The 22,676-nt window shown below is 40.3% G+C and overlaps 1 protein-coding gene across 5 annotated transcripts; it reads left to right on the forward strand.

Annotated features, from left to right (window-relative positions):
* Positions 1-85: 85 nt before the first annotated feature.
* LOC135493100 (TBC1 domain family member 1-like) lies at positions 86-22,411 on the forward strand. 5 transcript variants are annotated; one of them, XM_064779992.1, is made up of 17 exons: positions 86-690; positions 9,092-9,865; positions 9,971-10,072; positions 10,335-10,461; positions 10,719-10,810; positions 11,535-11,660; positions 12,077-12,172; positions 12,796-12,879; positions 13,752-14,002; positions 14,124-14,320; positions 15,089-15,271; positions 15,716-15,760; positions 17,734-17,895; positions 18,125-18,286; positions 18,433-18,584; positions 18,845-19,097; positions 19,305-22,411. In XM_064779992.1, the coding sequence occupies exons 1-17, from the start codon at positions 157-159 to the stop codon at positions 20,039-20,041; spliced, it is 4,077 nt and encodes a 1,358-aa protein (XP_064636062.1). In that variant the 5' UTR covers positions 86-156; the 3' UTR covers positions 20,042-22,411. The 5 variants fall into 5 exon arrangements, with proteins under 5 accessions (XP_064636062.1, XP_064636064.1, XP_064636063.1 ...); XM_064779994.1 differs by having other exon boundaries at positions 12,796-12,831; XM_064779993.1 differs by lacking the exon at positions 15,716-15,760.
* The last annotated feature ends 265 nt before the right edge of the window (positions 22,412-22,676 follow it).

Raw genomic sequence — 22,676 nt, forward strand, 5'->3', positions numbered from 1 at the left:
GGAAACAGCCAATCAGAGTGGAGTATTAGCCGGATGTGATGGTTTGTGTACATTTTGTACACAACATGTACATGTTGTTGGAAAGATGAGATTTTTCTCCGATTTGAGAGTCTAAAACAGCACTGAGCTGAGTTAAACTAAGTTTGCTAAGTTAGCATGGAGTTAGATAGAGTGAAATTATCACAAGACAGCGGTGTGAGCTCTGTTGAAAGTGAATCTGACACTAGTCCAGCTGACATGGCAGAAAAGTCAACTGAGTCCGAAGAATCTAAAACTGAGTCTGAGCTTCAGCTTACCAGTGTTGACTCCACAATCACAATGACAGCTAAACTGGGAGATAACGTTGAAGAAGCCGAGCCTCCTTCTGTGCAAAACTGTCGCAAATTTGAAGTAAATTATCTTGGAAGTCTCATCCTTGATCGCCGTTACACACACCCAATGTTGCCGTGGGTCATGGCGGAGGTGAAACATCGAAACGACTGCCAGCCTATCAAACTGGAAGTTTTAACGTTCACGTTGAAAGGCTTTCGAATGGATGGCAATAACGTTTTGTTCGAGCATAAACTTCAGAGCCTGTCACGATTTGCACGGACGCAAGCAGATCCGACATGTTTTGCCTATTCGACGAAAACAAGTGCTGCGGCCAACCATTCTGTGTGTCACGTTTTTCAGGCTGTTGAAGAAGCTCAGGTAGGCATATCATTATTCCAGGTTATGGATATCTTTTTTATGGTTTTTATGACTGAACTTTTACTTTGAAATGAAATGAGCATTCAAGGAAGCAATGCTAGTGTCTCTTCAGCTTTAGCTGTTAAGCCTTAAGGCTCCCTTCAAAGCACAGTGTGAATTGGCACCTAATTCATGTGTTGTAAACCATGCCTAATGGCTTGTGATCACAAGGCCTGCATTGCATCGGTGCATGGAGGAGTTCATGGACCGGGCACTTAGTGTGTAGGGCCGGTGAAAGAAAACAATTTGCCTGGTTTCTTGATCAGGATTTATGTGTTGGGACATTGTCCTTTGTAATGTCTATGTCTTGTATGTGTCACATGCATGTTTGTCAAGTAAGAGGAGTTGTGGCTAAGAAGTTTGCTTGACAGTTTCATTTTTGGTTCATTGGGGAATCATGTGTGTAGTGTTGTACTATAAAACAGACCACTTTCGATTGTATCGATTGTTCTAATTGCTTCACACCTATCAATTTCATGCCTAAACACATCTTCATGGGCATGATTTCATTGCGAAACTGTCATGAAATTATGATAATGATGTTTACTTGTCTGTGTGTGCCCATTTCAGGTGACCTCAATTGTAGCTGGAGGCACCTTTAACTGGACTTTGATATTCTCATTATTGATTTAGAAAATAACAGGGAAAAATTATCTCATTCATTTTCAAACTATTATTATGTGGTACACATGGGGATAGTATTATTATTCATTACATTGCATTGAATGTTTTGTTTTATCGTGAATTCAAATGTCAAGTGTCTGGCAAACTGAAAAAAATAACGTGATAACACAACATTGAAAAGTTTTAGTGTACTTTTTACGCTCAACTTTTTAGACCTATAGTTAACTTTTTGTTCATGGGGTCAGCGTGAAAAACATGTTATTGGTGACATTTGCCCCAGTACATGTAGACCTGTAGGTACATGTATAGGCCTGATTTTCATTAAAATTCAAGAGAGATGATGGCAATTCATAGAGATTTGAACTGTTGAACATTTTTGATTACGAGTCAATATTTCATATCGACGTATATCTGTGTATGTTCACCTCTGAATGTCAGATTTGGCGCAAATCTCATTTTGGGATGAAACTCTTCAGTGAGTTCCTCTACACCGGTGGAGGTTGTCATCTTGGCTGGCTGCTTCTCCTACTGATTTTCGCAACATGTCCAATGTATACCCACCAAAGATCAGGATTATGCTTTAGCTGCGATCAATAAGTCAGATTCTGTCATTGTTCTGATCTGCGGGTTCTACAGACACATGACTGAGGTGACTGCTACATCGATATCTCTTCATGTGATTGGTGCACATGTACATGTGGTGCTGTAGTCTCCTGAGGGTTGTATAGGTTTTGTTGGGAAACAGTCTTGTACTTGTAGACTTCTATAAAATTTGGCGCAAATTGGCAAATCTAGATTGTCCTCATTTGGGGGTCATTTTTAAGTGACGTACATTACATGTGAAGTCAACATGCAAGATTTGACTGTCAACCCTTGCACATTGCAGCATTGATTATCATATTTATACCATAACTTCGCAAAAATCTAAAAAATTTGCTAACCAACCAAGAAATGAAGCAAAACAGTGAAATGAACAATACATCAAAGGAATTTTACAGCGTTTCATAGCCCGAGGCTTCCTAACGGCTTTGTCGCAGCGGTAAGGTGTCTAATTAAATTTTTCAAGTGTTGCTCATGACAACGTGAAATGTGGCACCGTGGATGAAGTCACATTGTTATTTCAACATCCCAATTTTGAATTGGAAAACCCAGTGAGTTGGAAATCTTCCCAATTGAAAGTCAATAGGCCTGGGCAAAAAAACTGCTGGTTAGAATTTAAAGGAGGAGTGAGCAGATAATGCTGTGCAAGCACTGCTATGTTAGAGATCCTGTGTCAAGTGCACTACTCTACTGTGCTATGTTAGAGATCCTGTGTCAAGTGCACTACTCTACTGTGCTATGATAGAGATCCTGTGTCAAGTGCACTACTCTACTGTGCTATGTTAGAGATCCTGTGTCAAGTGCACTACTCTACTGTGCTATGTTAGAGATCCTGTGTCAAGTGCACTACTCTACTGTGCTATGTTAGAGATCCTGTGTCAAGTGCACTACTCTACTGTGCTATGATAGAGATCCTGTGTCAAGTGCACTACTCTACTGTGCTATGATAGAGATCCTGTGTCAAGTGCACTACTCTACTGTGCTATGATAGAGATCCTGTGTCAAGTGCACTACTCTACTGTGCTATGTTAGAGATCCTGTGTCAAGTGCACTACTCTACTGTAAGTTAATGTTTTGGTGCATATTCTGATGTGTCCAAGAACTGCCATCCCTTCAGGAAAGCTATAAACTTTGTTTGGGCAGGCCAACATTTTCTCGAGACTCTCCTCCCCTTAAGAGACTTCAAGCATCTTTCAAGGACTTTCTTTTCACTTTTTTAAGGACTTTCCTGAAAGAGTGATCTCATAAATCATTGGTAGGCAACAGGTAGGCCTATCAAGTTTCGTGTTACCAAGTATTGTTCAGGACAATAGGACACTGAGGAAACAGGCATTTTTAATGGTCTTAGTCATAGAGTCATTCATATTCAATAGGCTTCAAGTGGGTATTTGTGGTGGTGTTTTGTCTTTGTTAAGATCACAAGATATCCAATGTTTTGCTCTATGGGAAGTCTTTCACTTACTTTCGAACATCATTCAAAGCACAACGTTTTAAAACGTTTAGGAAACTCAGAGCTCTGGACAAACTCAGCCTGTCCTGTGTCCTCGGCAGCAATTCATTGTGTTGGCTTGTGTGTGTGTAATACTGGCTGGTACTAAAGATGTCGCAATCCCAGCATTATCGGCGAAAAATTTGGTTATCAAAGTTGAAGTCCGAGGAAATTGAACAGATGAAGCTTCGTGATAATAATTATGAGGCAGAGGTGAGCTATTTGATTTTCTGATGTCATATTTGGTACTCTATGTGGTGGTCACTACATGCTCTAAGTTGAGGAGGAAACTGGATGACCCTGTGACCTTTCACCCAACTTTTGTGTTGGAGACATTTTTCAGGGAACTTTGGTCATGGGACACCTAATAGTAATACTGACCACTTTACATCAAAATGCTGTCAAAGTAAACATTGGTGTCAACAACTGCTATCTAGCAATTAATCGAGATTTGTTGTGGCCCATTAAAGATGTGTTTTGTCCTAAATACGTGCTTCATAGGTCGACAATAAAGTGATAGCTATGCGCAATCAATGAACTAGACACAGTAAATCTTCAATTCAGATACATCGATATTGGATTTGTTCTAGAACGTGTTATCATGTATTGATTGATTAAGGTCGAATTCAAATATTTATTGGGGAAACATTTTACAATGGTCCATTCTGAAAATATTATGCTTCGTTTTAGGTTTTGTTTTGATGAATAAGGTGATTATGATACATGTACATTACGGAGAGCTATGATCACAGAGGAAGAATGTTAGGTTGAAAGGCCCCTCGGGTCTTTTTAACGACAACAACACAATGGCTTAAATGGCAGCCGATATTGATTCATGTAGTCCTCTGTGGCATCATCCACCCACCCCATTTATTTCGTTCACTCTCAGTCAGTATTTCGAGTCTGTATGTTTTCCGTTAGAAAGAGAGCATATTCAAAAGCAATGTCTGAATGTCTGAATCTGATGATCTGTAGCCAGCAGATGGCAAGGAAATCTCTTTGGCAGCCATTATCATCTTGGTCCCTTGACAGGAAATTGAACTCCAGATGGAAGGGATATTGTATTTTGTAAACTCCTTTACTTTATTGCAAGTTCGTGTTATGGAGACTAAGTATGAATATCATTGGTGCGAAAATAACTGATCTATGATGCATTGGATATCCATCTATTTGTGGAAAATCAACGTTAAAAAATTATTGAAAAAACCCCATAAATATACATTATATCACATTGTCTACAGTTGATGCTGAAAATTGACATCTGTTGCTTGCGAATAACTAAGTGATTCTTGAAGTACTACAGGTGGTTTGCCTTGGGCAATCAGTAGGGCTATACGTCACGAGAAAATCGGCAATTTTGCTCACCGGCCCTGGATGATAATTTGATTTAGGGCACGGACATGACAAGAGACTCAATTGGTCATATACGATAGATCACCATCGTTGGGAAAGCAGCTTTTTAGCTCCGTAACCCTGCAGTGCCTGCACTATACCACTCGCCTGACATTGCACCAAAGCTAATGTTAATGCTGGTTTTCGTACATGATACAATGTCACCATTCTTTTGAAATCCGAAGTCAAAACATTTTTTTCCTGAACTGAAACTATTATACAGCAGATCAAAGCTTTGTCTGTTTCTGCCCCATGCTCCTTCAGAGAACATTTCAAAATGATGAAATGCTTTGTATTCTCTGGTATGTTGTACATACATGCACATCTCGATCATTAATCAACCAGAACAGAAATAACTATAAAGATTTTATTTCTATCTCCGTGAATATTTTAAAATGCCAAGTTCTCTGATGGCTGCGGAGAAAACGGGAGTGTGGTTGACATTTAAAGGAATATGTTCATGTTTGTATGGCTGTTTATTCCTGGGTTAACCCTCTGTCATCCTGTCATACAATGCTGTTGAAATGTTGTTGGCTGCTTCCTTGAAGGCTACCACTGCATGATTGCGTCCAAAGAAGAAGCCTGGAGATTCTTCATTCTTGGTGCCTGCACAAATCTGATAGCGAGTACAACAAAGGAGATGCCCAGGTTGCTCCTGGTGTATTGATCACTGGTAGTTGTACATGATACAGTTCGAGAGGGACGATTTTGTGTATTGATGTTTGGTTAAGAGATCAGTTACTTTGATATTATTCCCGACTTTCTGCGTGAATGTAGAAAGTCGGGCAAGTAGCAACTAAAGGTCGTGGTTTTGATGATCGGTAGGCCCACCAAGTATGCTTGTGGCAAGAAGAAAATGTGGCTATTCATAAAATCCCTTGCAGTTACAACTAATGTACATTTATATCATACTGTGAATGAAATTACACCAACAGTGCCCACTTCTCACGAGAATCCATCGCTGTGGTGATACTTTCAATAAGCCTGTCCCCTCACAAGTACAAGATGCAATAGTGGCTGTGCCCGATGTTGGTGTAACTCTCAATATATAGTGATCGATGATTCTAATACTTATGGGAAATTCACTTCTTGCTTCGAAGGAGCCATTTGTCATCCTGGGGTAAATATGGATGGAATCGGCAACTTACTTGCATGACTAGTTGCCTTCAGTGGTTCTTGGCAGTTTGGTGTGGCCGTTGGGCTATTAGCCAAGTGAGACATGGATGTTTCAAATGTGTGCTTCTAGTTCATGAATCTTAGCCTGTGTACTCAGCAACATCCAACCGACCAAAAAGACCAACTGACTTTGTCTTGACAAATTCTCTTGCCCAGTAAGCTGGAAGTTCTGACCATCATAAATTGTCAGACAGTACCAATCGTTTCCAGCCCAGACACATTCGAAAGTCAATCCATTCATCAACCTTAACCACTGATCAGCACTATATTTCCACAAACGCGGTTGACAGGCTGGTGTTGATGTTTTTATAACAACTTCTTTCTCCTTTTTAGCTTACTCTCAGAAATGAATGCACCATTACTGATGATATATTGGATGCTGATGCACGTTTGCTATCAAGGAAATGTTATTGTCCTCGTCAAATGCTAAGTGTAGATGAATCCTGAGTATAGTGCGCATCAGATTCAGCTTTCTCGATGTAAGAAAGAGTATTGGCAGCAGATTATACAAAAATTATCATGTTGGGACAGAAAATGTGAGTTCCTGATTGGTTATTGCCCTTTGCTAGAAAGCTGTGGCCAGAACCCGACCATTGTATGATTGTAAGACAGTTACGCCAGGCATGAAAGATCGAGAATCAATCCATCCATTTTAATCCACCAATCTGCCGAACATTTCCATAGACGCACATGTAGTTGATGACTGCTGTTGCTGTATGCGGACTTGCTCCACTTTCAGAGATCATTGTTATGATGAATGGGCTATTACCGATGATATATTGGATGCTGATTTACGTCTGCTATGAAGAAATTGTTGTGTCCTTGCCAAATGCTATATACTGTGTATGATCTTTATGTTCCATATACATAGCACATAAACTTTGTTACAGTTAACAAAGAGCACGTTGATGTGGGGAGGATCAAATTGTGTCGTGACAAAAATCAATTGAAATAGAAAACAAGGGAAATCTAAAAGTTACCTACATATGGAGTTTTGTTGTAAAAAATTGTTCCTAAATTGCCCTCAAAACACCCGGAAATGCCCACTATTGCACTACATGTACACCCCCACCTAATACCATAATCATCATTTGTAGGACATTTGTTTCTCATCATAGCTATTACTATCAACATGCCATTGTTCGTTGATGAGGTGAAATGAGCCGGTGGAGTGTTTAGATTCATATAATTGCGAGGAGCGGAAGTCAGATAATGAGCGTCAATTTGGAGGCTGTGTATCGAACAGAACATCGATTGATAATTGTACATCACTGACATTTTGTGCACAATGAGCGAGGACATTTCGATGTCATGAGATACAAAGATAGTTCATTGACCCAGTTGCAACTTAATGTCTGGAACTTTAGCTTATTGTAATAAAATTTCCTTGGAATGGAAGCTAAACGGATTGATATAGGCCTTCAATCTCGTGCTTCTCATGAAATCCTAATGTCATTGTCTGATTCAGCTTTCTCCTGACTTCCTTGACTTGATTATTCAGTCATGATGGAAGTTGTCATGGTCATGATGCTGATTGTCACAGTCATGGTGGCGATGGGGAAAATAATATGTCTGATCAGCTGTAAAAAGTATTATTGTCTCATTTTAGCATGATCAGGGAATGATTAGAGCTTTGAAGCATGAGACATTTTTTAATAGATATTCAGTCAAGTTCTGTTCTTGACTGAGCATGATTGAAGTTGAGTCAATATCATTACTAGTAATAGCCGCAGTCCTCATAAATGACCATTTACTGCAGCAACATTGTTGACATAGTGATTACTTAAAGGACCACCCGATTTAATTATGTTTACTTTGATGTCGAGATGCATGTATTATTCATTGGCTGCCTTCTAAAAGCAAATGCAACTGTACAACTCCATGTTTGTATTATTTGTACTATACTCGGGGAAAATCTGCTGATGTCAAATAGACATTGAAAAGACGTTTAAATGTCTGATGTTGATGCCCAATAGACATGTGATGCATTGGCTCCACTTCTTTTCTCCGCAGACGCACTGCATAAAAAAATGTTACTCAATTCAAAACAATGTTAGCCTCCGTAAAAACGAGAAGAAAATCACAAAAGCCAGACGCTAAATGTATAACTTGTCTCCGCTTCCACTAATGCACTTGCGGCGGTTAAACCGGAGTTGACTTGCATGTCTTTTCCAACTCGCCATCTCATGTACCGGAAAGCCCGATACTTCATCTCAAATGTCAGCCCGGCTTAATGGCTGCAGTGATTTTGAGGATTTTGAGGACTTATGGTATGATCATCATACGCCTACACAGATATTGACGATAATGGAAAATCTTGTGGCATCAGCTGAATGTCAAAATATCGTCTAGTGTGGTCTGTTTGCACTACATAATGCATAGCTAATCCATCGCCCCCAGCCGCCAGTCACACACTGCAAAAAGAAGCCACTTCTCCGGGGAAATACAATCTCCTTGTTTAAATATTTCACTGATGCTATTATGTCCCATCTGAATCGTTAAACAAATCCCCGCCACTAATCAACGGGGTGACCTGGTGTAATGGGAGAGCTCGTTTCATTATGGCACTTAACATTTCTGGTTTGGTCTCGGGTGGACCAGAAAGTGGCAGATTCTGTACTAATTGAGCCGCTAAATGACGCTGAGCATAGAGTCTCATCATTTCATTGAATTTCATCGAAGGTTTAACATCCCTCCCCCACATTGGCTTTGAATACACCCTATAAGCTGGGTTTCTACTGTCATCTGTATGTGCTTGCTCCATAATCCACTTTCAATTTATTGATAACAGATACCGTACACGGATGGATGCATTTCAAATGAAATATCTAAAAATCGATATTCGCATCGCTTCCATTTCAGCAGACGTAATGTATAGTCTTGGTCTGTGGTTCCGGGTTCATGCCACCTTTCATAGAAGAGGCTCCAATTATGATCCTGATCAATCCATGCTTTGAGAAGATCATTGTGGGGTCACTTCTTTGACTTAAGAGGATTCTCTGTAGCGTCCTTGCAAGTCTCACCTTCAGGCGACCTTGAACTGATTGTTGACTGACATGTTGCATCATTTTCTCTCTCCAGGTGCCTGAGCTATTCAAGGCCATCAGGGAAGCCACTAAGGAGGCCGGCAAGGAGCAATGCCCTTCCAACCTAAAAGAGGGCAAGGTCGTCGAAAACATGGGCGACTTGATGAAAGCCGGTCACAGTTTCTTTGAGGTTCTTTACACAGGGAAGGTCGCCGTATCTCAGAAGAAAGCACCATCAACATTCATTGATGAGTCAGTGGATAAATTTCTCAACACGATTGCAGAGAGCGATGGGGTTAGCGAGCGAACGCGTCATAGCAGTGGGACAAGTGTCCGTAGTCTTCCAATGACCTTAGAGGGAAATGTCTCTATCATGGAGAACGAACTCAAAAAGTGCAACGGTGATTCTGACAAATCTGTGAATTCGAATAAGAGTTCCGACACGCTATCTAGCCACAGTGGTGATAATATAGACAGCGCAAACTCAACAGATAAGGAAAGCAGTACGGAACAGTTAGAACCAATTCGGCGAAAATTATCGGACGATTTGAAAATCTCAAAGTTGCGGATTAACACTACGAATAAAGATAAGGATAGTAATGATAATACGAAAAATCCTGGATCTCTTGACGGAGGGCGGTTGCCCGTTCAGAAGGATAGTGAGAACTTAATGAAGGATACATTGAATAAATGTCTGCTGCCGTCGAATTTGAGCGATAATCGTGTGATGTTGTTACAGATCGGGAACGATGAGGTGTGCCTGATAAGCACCGATCAGAAAACTGTGATGTTGAACCGAGGATTCAAGGATATTTCATTCTGCTCTCAGGTGAGGTTGGAAATGTTCTCTTGTTTCAAAACATTTTCTGAAGCTGTCATAATTCAGGAAATGCTTAGAATTGTCACATTGTAACGGCCTTTTGGTCTCTTTCAGGGTACTCGTCATCCGGAGCATTTTGGTTTCATATCTCGTGAACCTGGACCGGCTGCCAATAGCTTTAACTGTTATGTGTTCCAATGTGCCACAGAAGGTGTTGTAAGTATTCCTTCCCGCTATTAGCGAAGTGAGTTCCCTCTTGAATGACAGGAAATAGAGCTGGCAAAAAAGTACGTTTATGCCAGTGGCGTTTATCTCAAGGAAATCCTCAAGACCATACAAGAAATCCTGGATGATTCGTTAAGTACTTCGCAGACTGATGTCTGATAGAGTAGCCTCACCAGTGAGCACTATAATTGCTGTTTTAAGCTTACTATATTCGTCTTGTCTGATGAAACTAATTGTGGTCTTTTTTTGATAGGTTGAGGAAATTATGCAAGCGCTGAAACAGGCTTTCAATGCTGCATTTAATAAATGTGCCAAGAACCATGTTGTGTGTGTACTATGTCCAATGCACCAACTCAATAAACTGTGCCAAGAAATTGAAGGTGAGTAAAGCAATAATGTCAGACATAGCTGTGTGAGATAAAGTGGCATAGTGATTAGAGTGCTGAGCTTGGAATCAGGATGTCATGGGAGTTAAGGAGTTAATTGAATGTATGCTTTCAACTGTGTCCATCAAATTGTTGGGCAAATGAGGCCTGTCAGGCAGAACTAAAGTTGAACCTAATAAGGGCATAACTGCTGTCTGTTTGACGCGGCCTAACGACCTATTCATAACTAGTTTGTCTGGTCGGCATTTTAGGTGTTCCTGCCATAAAAGCCACCGAAGTAATCCAGAAGAGAGTCGATGCTTTAAGTGAGCAAGATCAAAGTATCATCAATGCGATGGTGAAGGTATGTACAATAATCAACATCAGTTGCCTCAGAGCCAGAAGAGAGTTGATGTTTTATGTGTGTACACGGCAGCACTGTCAGTGATCGAAAACTTTTCACAGAAGTAATGGGGGAAATGACATTGCAGCATGCATTGTTCAGGGGAATGTTCCTCTGCCTACAGTGAGTGTGCAAAGTTATGGACCATTGAGAAAGCATTGCGTATTGATTATGCTTCCCATCCCATCCTCTAGAGGACTTGATATCTATGGTGAGATATTCAAATTTTGTGGCCCTTGAATCAAAAGGATCACCAATTGACTGCGCCCCTACTGCAATTGTTCAGAGGTTAGAGCGCAGGTCAGGTGAACTTTGATAGGAGTTCTACAATCTTGGTGTCTACGTTGCTGGAGTAGATATGTTTGTGCATATTTGGCAGTGCAGGGAAGGCAATTTAGGCTGATGAGCTGCAGGCATATACTCTGGATGTTTTGGGTCTTGCGTCGGGAAATAGTGGCATGAGTTTTGTGAACAATGGCGGACTGGTTTCCTGCACTTCCAGCGACGCTATTAGCTTTGGAAGATGATGATGAATGTTTGAGGGTGAGCTTACTGTTAGATGATGAAAACTGTTTGGAATGTTTTAAACACCATTCGGTGTTCAAAGATGAAATCCGATGCCTGAAGCTGGTTTGGGCAAGCCGTTGAGAAAATCTCAATCTCTAATTTTATCTTTTCTCTGCAGTCGGAGAATCCCATGACCGCACAAGACATGAACGAGGTACTCATGAAAGGTTTGAGGATAGCCTGCGAGAATCAACAGAGTGAGCACGTCCATCTCAGCGATTCAAAACGACTGCAGAAGAATGAGGTTTGTTTTAGAGGATTAGGCTTTCACCCCCATTTTGCTGTATAGACTCTTCTAGATAATGCATTAGAAGAGTCAAATCCAAAAATTTGGGGTGGAAAGGTTATTGTCATTGCAGGGCATATTAAAAAGATAGGAATCTCTAGTAACAGTGTTGTATGGAAACAGTCCTCTTTATTACTTCAGAAAGTTTTCTCCCATATCAGTTTGATGTTTTATCAATAGTTATTTTCCTTAGTTTCAACTGATTCCCTATCATGTTGTGTCCCCAGAATGAGCTGTGCGTGTTTGATTTGAAATATTTTGCATTGTCCCATGTGTATTGAGTTTAGTTGTAATTTTACGTGGAAACCCAATAAAAATATGTTCAGTTTTTGTCGGTTCCTTGTCGTCTGCCATAGATTGTTCTTTTGTTGCAGTTTAATTTAAATGAAGCCACCAGAAAAGTATCCGCGTCATCCCGCCTGGACAAGGTCAAGCGATCGCTGACTAATTCGTTTGAAAACTTGATAAAGGTAAGGTTGTAGAGGCTGCATGCTTCCTAGCTAATATCTGGGCGCTTTTTTTATCTGCCATTTTGTTTTCGAATATAAGTTCTTTTTCTTTCATTTGTTTTTCTATGTCTTGAGTAGAAAACTTTTGCGGAACTGATGGTGGGTCTCGGCATGGGCGCTTGAGAATGGCAAAATATGACCAAACCAAGTGAAAACAGTTAAGTTGGAAGTTTAAAGCAGCATTTAATTCTTGTGCTTCCGTAAGTTTTACAGTTGAAAATCTTTTTGGAAACAAATTCGAGAGAATGATTAATCTGTCTTGAATATTACGTTGATGATGATGATTTGGCCGCATCTTTACTCACAAACTACAAGTCTTTGCCTTGCTTGTCGTGCCCTGCATGTTCGTTACAAAGATGCATGAACTTGAAAGACTGCACGTCAATTTCTTTTCACCTTATAGTAAATACCGAGTTTTTTCTTCATATCTTCATGTACCTTTCTTGTGTACCAAAAACCGGTACTAAATTTCATTTAGCAATGGAATGTTTTCACTTTCTTTCGATTGCACAACCAAAATTACTAGACGCATTTCAAAAAAATATTTCATTGAATTGTGCAGTGTGCGCGTCTTTTTTTTGCAGCGTAAAAGTAGTAGGGAGGAGATGGACACACAGGAGGTTCGTGAACGGTCAAATAGCGCGGCTGATGTACTCACTTACCTAACCGTAAGCATTAGGACTGACCATATTAACCCCTAACACCCATAATGTCAGACGTGGTTTTATATGACCGTTGTCGATAATGAAATAGGATTTAATCAAAAGTTTGCAGTGTTTAACAAATCGGAGGGAAAGCTTGATTGCAAAGTTGTGGATTGGTGAAACTTCTGTATGTCTCAGCCATTTTGCTATAATACTTGTTTCTATTTAGTCGAAATGCAATAAACCTTTCCTTTGCCAAATATTTTCTGATTTTCTCCTTGAAAGCTTTAGTTGAAAGTATGTTTTCAAGTACGCTTACGAATAAGGTGGCAGGGGAACTCTGAACCAAGTTGAGCTTAAATAATAATACCTGTTGATATTTCAATGGAATCAGTGAAGTTTTGCCCTTTCATGTTTTAAAACCTGATTTGCTAAATTTCTGAATATGCTTGAGAAAGTTTCATAGAAAACAGCAGATGGACAGAATGCAAACGGTATGAAGGAACATGTATAAAGATAATACTGACAGAAATAATTTTGATAATATCACTCATAAGTCTTTCACTAAACAGCCACTAATACTAATAAAACTATAAAACTTCTTCTTCTGACCAAGCTTCCTTGAATATTAACCTCCTCACTTGCATGAAAATTAATGTTGTCACGTACTCTGAATGAGTGTTACCTTTCTGTTCTGTGTCCTGCACCTTGTCAAAAAAACAGGAGCTATTCAGCAAGACGGAAATAGTTTCTGTTATCCACCTCTCAGTGGATCCATTTTGTAAAATATTTGGCTGCGGTTCGTGCCAGTTTTATTCTGTTAAAGACTGATACTTATTTGACTAGAGACAAGTGTTTCAACCAATCAGATTCATTCGTCTCTCTTTTCTTCCCAGGATTCCTCGGCATCCAACACGCCAGAGCAGTCGCCATGCCCGTCACCAATCAAGAAGGAGTTCAGCGACCGTCTGCCATGGTTATCGCGGCGAGAAGAACAGCCTCCGCTGAGACGGGCACGGAGTTCTACAGTGGATAGTACAGGGGATAGCAACCGTCATCGGAAGGTGTCCCTCCCACCCAGGGTGGCTGATCTAAGAAATCATAATACTGAGCAGAGGGTGCCATCAAAGGGGATGCCTAAGCTATCGTAAGTTGTGTTGATCAGGGTTCGGCTGTTCAAAGAGGATATCAGCATTACCAACAAAATTACCAACAGCCATGATGATGATCAAGTGTTGCAGAAAACTACATATTTGTTATTATTGCAGCCCTCGGCAGAGTGCATTGGAGGGTGCGAGTATTACTCTGCAGACATCACCCAGGCACCAGCAGTTGGAAAAGTCTCCCTCCGATGGCTACGCAACATCACCGAAAACCCCCCTGAAAAGACGAGGGTCTTGGCGCCAGGCTATTTTCATCAGTGTGGTCACGCCAGCTCACACGCCAAAGAATGCTCCTATTGAAGGTAAATTGACAAAACGAGAAGAGCTCAAAGCAATTTATGGAGATATCCATTATAGATATGTTTAAGACATAGATACATGTGTGACATGATATGATGACATTTGCACAATAATCCAGATTCTTTATCAACTTCGACTAGAAACTGCCTTTTGCATACATTTTTGTGGGACAAGAGCCGTGTTTCTTATGAGTTTGCTTTTACTAGCAAACTGACTAATTACATGTAGACCATTTAGTTGTGTGGAATTAATGAGGTAATTTGAATGATCAATAATTGATATGTTGAATGGTCAAGGCATCATCCGATTTGTGGTCTTAACATCATAGGTTCGATACCAAACACAGATGCATCACTTGGGAACTTGGGCAAGTAACTTAACTTTGATTGCTTTGTCCTTGGAATGAAACATATGCATGTATGTCCCCGATTCCTAAAGCAAAATAACCAACTGGACGGTTGATGGACTCGTCTCACTGCATGGCTGAAGGTGGAGTCACAACATTACCCAAATCTGTCCCTAACCCCAGTTGCATGACAAAAAGAGACATAAGGCACAAGGGCCTTAGAGAAATTTCTTCCAAGCTCAAGCAAGCACTGAACAGACAGATTGCCGGTCTTTGTTGATGGCCTACGTGTATGTGCTGGTAGGCATGAACAATGCATTGAGTAAGTAAGTATGAGAGCAAGCACAAAAAATTATTATGAAGTGAATCACATTTAGTTTTGATGTACTGTATCATCATGATTTCTTTTGTGTCCTCGTTTCAGAATCCCCAGAAACTATTCCAGAGAATTATGAATATGACAGTTCAACATCATCGTCGAGCTTCAAGGAAAGCCCCCGGTCACATTTCAAGTTTGTGAAGCGCGATTATAAAGAAATGTGGAAGAAGGCCATCCTTGAGACGCTACTCTTGATCAGAATGGAGAAGGAGAACAAGCATTTACAAGGTAAGGGGATAAGAATTGAGCCTTGTGGGACTCCATCTCCAGGCTGAGTTGGCTTGGGCTGCTTGTACATTTGTATATACCTCTGTACAGCTACAGCCTGTTTGTTTCGGTTGGATTATGGTCCATAGGTGATGGGTGTGTTGTTATCTTCCACAGCACTTTAGGGGCAAAAAGTAGGTTTCAATATCATTAGAGGGTGTTAGTGCAATATCAAAAAAGTTCCTATGGTCACCACCTTGGGAACTGATCAGAACATGTAGGAGGCGTGTGCCTATATCACGTTTGGCTTGTTTACATCTCCTTTTGTTGTGATGTAAATAAATATTGTTGCGCTTTTACAAATGCCCGAATTTCAAGAGCCCTCAAGCCTCGCATTTACATCATTTGGCACTTGTGAGAGTGGTGTTTTTATCTGATATCCAATCTTCCTTTTTCCCTGCATAGGATATTTTGTGATCTATGGGTCACGTTCTATTGTCTTATTCAAAGGTGATGTATGAAAATAGATGTTGTATTTTTTGCTGTGAAACTATATATTTCTGGCCATTATTTCAATTTATGTAAACGTCTTGATTTTGTTTTCAAAAGCTATGTGTGATTTGCTTTTCAACTCAAAAAATGAGCAAAAGAATTCATTTGCCATTTGGGGAAATTCATTTATGTCTGAAGTATAGATACCAAAAGCAGATTTTCATTTGTCACAATATACTGGTGGCATGTTTTATGTATGGTGCACAATTCACCCGACGAGAAATTTGGCAAGGCACATATCTGTTGAAAGTGCAGTTTGCAAAGATTTAGGGATCGTGAAAAAAGTGGGTTTACAGTAGATGTTGAATGTTGTGGTGACTGTCAAATAGCTCAGTGTTGTATAATGGTTGTCTAATTGTTTGAGATTTTGTTAATTTCAGACCTCGCGGGTAAGTGTGTTGTTTGTGATGATCAGGTCTCAGGCATTCCTGTGTGGGCATGGTATTTTTCTAACATTTTAACACAATATTAACTATTTGGAAATACAGTTACACCTCTTTCAGTGGATTTGGTCTGGCTCATTTTGATCAGGATGAAAGTTAGTTTGGGTCATCATTTATTATTTCTCTTTGTCTGTGCTTGTCCTGTTTGTGAAGCACTTATATCAGACTTTAAAAAAAAAATTAAGGTCACTTTTGATTTTTCGCACTATTTTAGTTTTGCGGTATTGGTGCTTTTGCACATATAATTTGGGATTTGCTGCTTTTAATAGGCCACTGCGCGGTGTATTCAGAAATAACCTGCTCTAACTACATATATGTATGTCCTTGTCTATAATATATTAAAAATGCTGAATTGGGGAGGAGGGCATACGGAACATTACGGTGGCCCGATACCAATTCAACTCAAGGAAACAGAAGGACGATGTATAGTACCCCCAGGTATATGGCACGGCTTAACCCGCCGGCCATGAGGGAATTCCTTCATGGCCCAGTGGTTGGCGTGTTGGCCCCAGAGTGGAAGTTAAGCAACGTTGAGCGCGGTCAACCTTTGGATCGGTGACCGGCGCGTATAATACATCTGGCAGACCTTCCCACGCGATGCGAGCTCTGGATTTGTAGTTCGGTACTGAGACGCATGAAGCGCCAAATAGGATCGCAGACGATCCATCTCTGTCCGAAGGGGGGAATGATGTATAGTACCCCCAGGTATATGGCACGGCTTAACCCGCCGGCCATGAAGGAATTCCTTTATGGCCCAGTGGTTGGCGTGTTGGCCCCAGAGTGGAAGTTAAGCAACCTTGAGCGCGGTCAACCTTTGGATCGGTGACCGGCGCGTATAATACAGACGACGCATCGTTTGATTCTTGAGGGAGGACTTCGGCATATGTTTCTAGAGCGTTGCCTCTCTTGATGTTTTCGTAGATGATATATAGTTTCACTATTAACCCTCTATAACATGGCTAGCAGTAACATGATAGTAGGATGGGCGAAGTTTGCAATGAAAACTGGAGTTATGCATGAACTAGAATAGAACCTCTATGTCAAATGGCAGGTTTTCAGGTGTTGAATGACTGTCATTGTGTTGACTGTCATTGTGTTCACTGATTTGAGCTGAATTTGTAACAATGCATGAACAATTTTCTAACTGCCCTCCCCATATTTTGTGTGATTAGAGAAAGATTTCCTTATTGTTCTGACTGAAAATAATGATGCTTAACACACTTTCTCTGACACCAGCTCCAATGTTATTTCCAAGCTCCAGTTTGTAAATCCTGCATATTACATGCTGTAAATGTAAAGAGCAGTTATGGCATACATCATGTATCAAGATTGATCATACTTTTGATCATATGGACACTAATACCAACTGTTTGTGTACGCTTTTAGATGCGATCCTGTAGTGCTGTGTTTATAGGAAAGTTCATGCAATTCTTCTTGAAAATTCCTTTATTGTATCGATAATTTGCATTGGATTTGTCTTGATTGCAGCTCGTCAAGATGAGATGGAGACGAAACGCATGAAGCTAGATTACGAGGAGATCACACCGTGTCTTAAAGATGTGACTACAGTCTGGGACGGGATGATTCACACCCCGAATAGAATCAATATTAAGTTCGATTCAAATAAACTTCTGGATGCTGTAAAGCATGGTGAGTGTCACTATCCAAACATCTCTGGTGTGATACAAGAAATAGCCTCATTGCTTGTGACTTGGGCAAGTCTCTTAACTTTGCTTGCCCCATACTTTAAATCAAATAGACTACTTGTATCTGTCTTTACCAAGGCAAGCATAAGATCTGAAGTAGAACATCCACCGAAGGACAGTAACGTTTCCAATGGCAACTATGCGATATCTCTGATTTTATATTCTCTCAATAGGTGTCCCTCGTTCCCGCCGAGGTGATGTCTGGATTCTACTGGTGGAGCAACATTGCCATAACTACCCAGGGTTAGGCGACCCAAACTTGGACAGTAACGTTCCCTATGAGCGCTTGTTGAAGCAGCTCACAACACATCAACATGCAATACTCATTGATTTAGGTAAGTACAATGGCCACATGACCAAAAGGGAAATCCAGATATGTAATTTCCTAGAGTCACAACCAGGCCTAGTTTTTGGTAGTGCCTCTGGTAACACTTGCTTTTGGAACAGGCCTTTAAATGATACTGGTGATTATTCCTTACAGGTCGAACATTTCCCACCCACCCATATTTCAACACGCAGCTCGGGGCTGGTCAGCTGGCCCTCTTCAATCTTCTCAAAGCCTACTCATTACTAGACAAAGAAGTTGGATACTGCCAAGGACTCAGTTTTGTCGCTGGAGTTCTCCTCATGCATGTAAGTGACAATTTGCCTGGGTTTGGGACACCAGAAGAGTTTGACACAAGCGAGATCAGTTGCAAAGTAGTTATGGTACCTCGCCCCCCAAAAACAGGAGGTTCTGGGTTCAACTCTGGTAAGGATCACCTCAGTTTTGTCTCACATTACAAAATATGTGCTTGAGGTCATTGATCACCTTGTGGAGCTGGCGCCTTTAAAAATTTGATTCTAAATTTGATTGATTGATTGAATGATTAAATGACGTCTGTATATTCCAGATGCAAGAGGACAATGCATTTGTCGTCCTGAAGTACCTCATGTTCAAGATGGGGCTGCGCAGACAGTATCGACCAGACATGGTCGCCCTCCAGATCCAGATGTACCAGCTGTCCCGCCTCCTCCACGACAACTATCGGGATTTGTACGAGCATTTTGAGGCCAATGAGATCGCCCCAACACTCTACGCTGCGCCATGGTTTCTTACGCTGTTTGCATCCCAGTATCCTCTTGGATTTGTGGCTAGAGTGTTTGGTGAGTATCTCCGAGATTCGCTAAACCAGTGCATGTTGCAGTTGCTGAAAAATGTTTTCCATTGCTGAGACGTCTGACCTCCTAGGGCTGATTTAGCGCCATCTTCCTGATGTCTTTGCAATTTGGAGGGATACTTGATATTACAAAAAAGCACCTGATTGCTAATGACATGACTTTGCTAATTTTTCATTATCATCTTTATTTCAGATCTCCTCTTCCTCCAAGGTATGGAGGTCATCTTCAAGGTTGCATTAGTGTTGCTAGGCAACCACAAGGAACTCCTCATGCAATGTGACAGCTTTGAAACGATCGTAGAATTCTTAAAAACGACGCTGCCATCGCTTGGTATCATTCAAATGGAACGAGTCATTAATCAGGTTTTCCAGTTGGATATCTCGAAACAGCTGCAGGCCTACGAGGTTGAGTATCACGTCCTGCAGGAGGAGATGATCACATCACCGCAGCGAGGCGAAAACGACCAGATCCAGAAACTAGAAGGGGCAAACCGGAATCTTAAGCGGCAAAATATGGAATTATTGGAACAGCTCCAAGCGGCACACGGCACGCAGCATAGTTTACAATTAAACACAAATAACATGCAGGCAAATGTAAATAAGCTAAAATCGCATATTCGAACTTTGGAGATAGAGCGTGCTGCCCTCCTACAGACTGTGTCTAAACTACGTGAACTCGTCCCTGAAGAGAAAATTGAGGATGCAGACATCGACATTCCAAAGGTGGCGCCAGCTGTCACGTTTACAGGGTCGCCGATTCATAATCCGCTAGTTTCACGTGTTTCGTCAGACGAATCCGGATTGGAGCCGGTATCCACGAGACGGAGGAAGGGGGTTGGCAATAGTCCCGATCGAGAGGTAGCCCACCATAATAAACCTGGGCCGAGGTTTAATATTGACAATCAACCGCCGAGGCCTATGTCGAATTAGGTCAGATGGTTCAGTTTGTTTTGATGAAGGGTACCAACACACTCTCCAATAACATGTAGCATGTATTATACACCATGTACACAGAGACTCATTTTGGCGGATTGGTTTTGATATTATGATTGAAATATGGGCGGGGTGATCGAGTTGCATGTGCCGTGTTGGATTCGACAGGATTTGTCAATACCTTGAATAATGAATGCGACTATGTTGTGCAGATAAGTCTAAATCATGTAAACCAGAGAAATGTTAAAACGGCCATTTGGTCTTGACAGTTAGCACTGTCTATGTTTTTGTTTGTTAATAACAATCATGAATAGATGAATGGACTGCGGGTAAATTGAAGTTACGTGTTTAAAGAAGTTGTTGTAGGCCTAGGGAAATATGTGTCGGTTACAGTTTCATCAGAGACGTTGTCTTTCCAGGTCTGTTGTATGGTAATTGTTGTTCAATCCTGTCATGATGGTGTTGATTGGCGGAGAGAGTCAATTTTATGATTTGTGAGTAAGATATGTTTAACAGTAGTGTATGTAAGAGCCATATTGTGACAACTTTTAAAGATTATTATGTTTTCAAATACCAAATCCAAAAGGTAGCATAAAAAAAGGAAGAACTGTTAGAATTGGTGTTTGTAGTGATTTCTTCTACCTAAAGTAGTACAGACTGTACTGTTTTGTGATAACTAATATTGGTGCAGACCTTAGACATAGATTTTGATACTTCATGTCTCCGTGTATTGCTGTGATGTAAAAGGTGTGTAAAAGGTCATGCAGAGGTCACAGAATGTAAATATGTAAATATTATCCATATGTGTTAAGTGCTGTGCAAACCAGTGATTTAGATCGCTAAAACATGTAATTATAATCGCTGCTGTGTGCGACCAAAAAAATCTCTCAGCCGAGGGTAGAACCGGTCACCAATTCTTGTTGCAGACACCTGCGATGACCACCGCAAAAGAACGATTTTTGTTGCATGCGATCATGAGAGCAGATTGGTATGTGGGATGTGGTATAGTTCATATACATGTTGAGATCGGGAATATGTTATATACCTCTCTGTGTATGCAATTGCAAATAAGATGGCAATACATGTATGTAAAATGTATAAAGTTCAGATGGAAAAGTTAAGTTTAGATTTTTGTAGTAAACTCCATATAGTCTGGCAGTGGAAAATGAGAATATTTGCCAACTTTTAGCATCTTGAAAATTTCATAATTTAAAATAGTCTTATCTGACCCAAAGCTATTTTACACCTGATTAATCGGAATGCATTTAGGCAACTCAATCAAATTCTCAGATATGGAGGCATTTTTTTCTGATTAATTGAATAGTCAAGTAATGGAGTTCAATCTTTTATGAGGTGTTGTCTTCCGCTTTGTACTGTGTGTTAAATGAAATATTCTTGCTTTTGATTCTCAATAATTTCTTCAGTTCAGTATAAAATTATAACAAAATGTTCAGATCATATGAACACGATGCAACAATCTTTATATGTAGACTAAAATTTGGTTAATCTTAAACCTTAAGTAGGACATGTTTTATTTAACACCCAATATATTTCGATAGTTTACTGGTAGGTGTGGTAAAATATATTGCAATGTGTAATTTAGAAGCAAATAGGGTCATTTTAGGCCACAGTAGTTTTAGACCCCTATGCATTGATATACGCCTTGTGTCCTGCTTTAGACAGCCCATAATAACCCTTCTTTTCTTCATTTGAGGACTGAATATGATGTCCGTGTCTTAAGATTAAACTGGGCAGAAAGGTTTCAATTTGGCATTTTCCCCAAAAATTTGGGGATTAGATGATGTAATAATTTATCTCAAGTATGACTTGTTTATCAAGTTTTCATTATGAATACTTGGTTTATTTAACTGGCCAGTTGGCGGTGATTTTTTTGTTTAAACCGTTGATTAGTGTGTATATCGTTATAAGTAATCGTTTTATTGTGACGGTTGATTATGTCTATTATCACTAAAAACAAAGCTACCTGAATAGGAAAACGAAATAACCAAAGATTTGTGACTGTGTCACCATCAGTTGAAGGTAGTGGTTCAGTTCTACTGGTATCTGGGTGATATCTGAAGATTCGATTCTAAGAACTATAGTCTACCAAGCTAAATTCTAGACCCTTGTCTCATTGGGAGGGAGTCGAGAGTATATTGAATAGAAAATGCTCAATAAGGAGTGCTAAACTTGATTTGTCTGTATATTCTGTACAATCATGTTAGGTTTTTCTTTTACAATGATCACAGCCTGAATTTAGTATTAATGAGGTTTACAGGTAATCTTTGTTAGGTTTGTCATGTTATGACGAATATGCTACTAAAGTCAATGAAGAATAAACGAAAATGTGAAATAATTTTCTTAAAATGTTTTGTGTTATTCTGTGATCACCCCTTTCTGAATCAAAGTATAGTCTACTTTGAAGTGACTCGAGTGAGGCCATTTGACTACAATTCTCAGTTGAATAATTTTGACTATGGGCCGGAGAAGCGAACATTAACCCTGATTTCCCACAGATGTTTAAAGTGCCACGCCCACCTCTTGTTCAAAAGTGCCACGCCCACCTCATGTTCAAAAGTGCCACGCCCACTTCTGGCGACGTGTAAATTAGTTCCTCATTTTGACGGTGGGG

This window comes from Lineus longissimus, chromosome 9 (assembly GCF_910592395.1).
Source record: "Lineus longissimus chromosome 9, tnLinLong1.2, whole genome shotgun sequence".
Taxonomy (NCBI): domain Eukaryota; kingdom Metazoa; phylum Nemertea; class Pilidiophora; order Heteronemertea; family Lineidae; genus Lineus; species Lineus longissimus.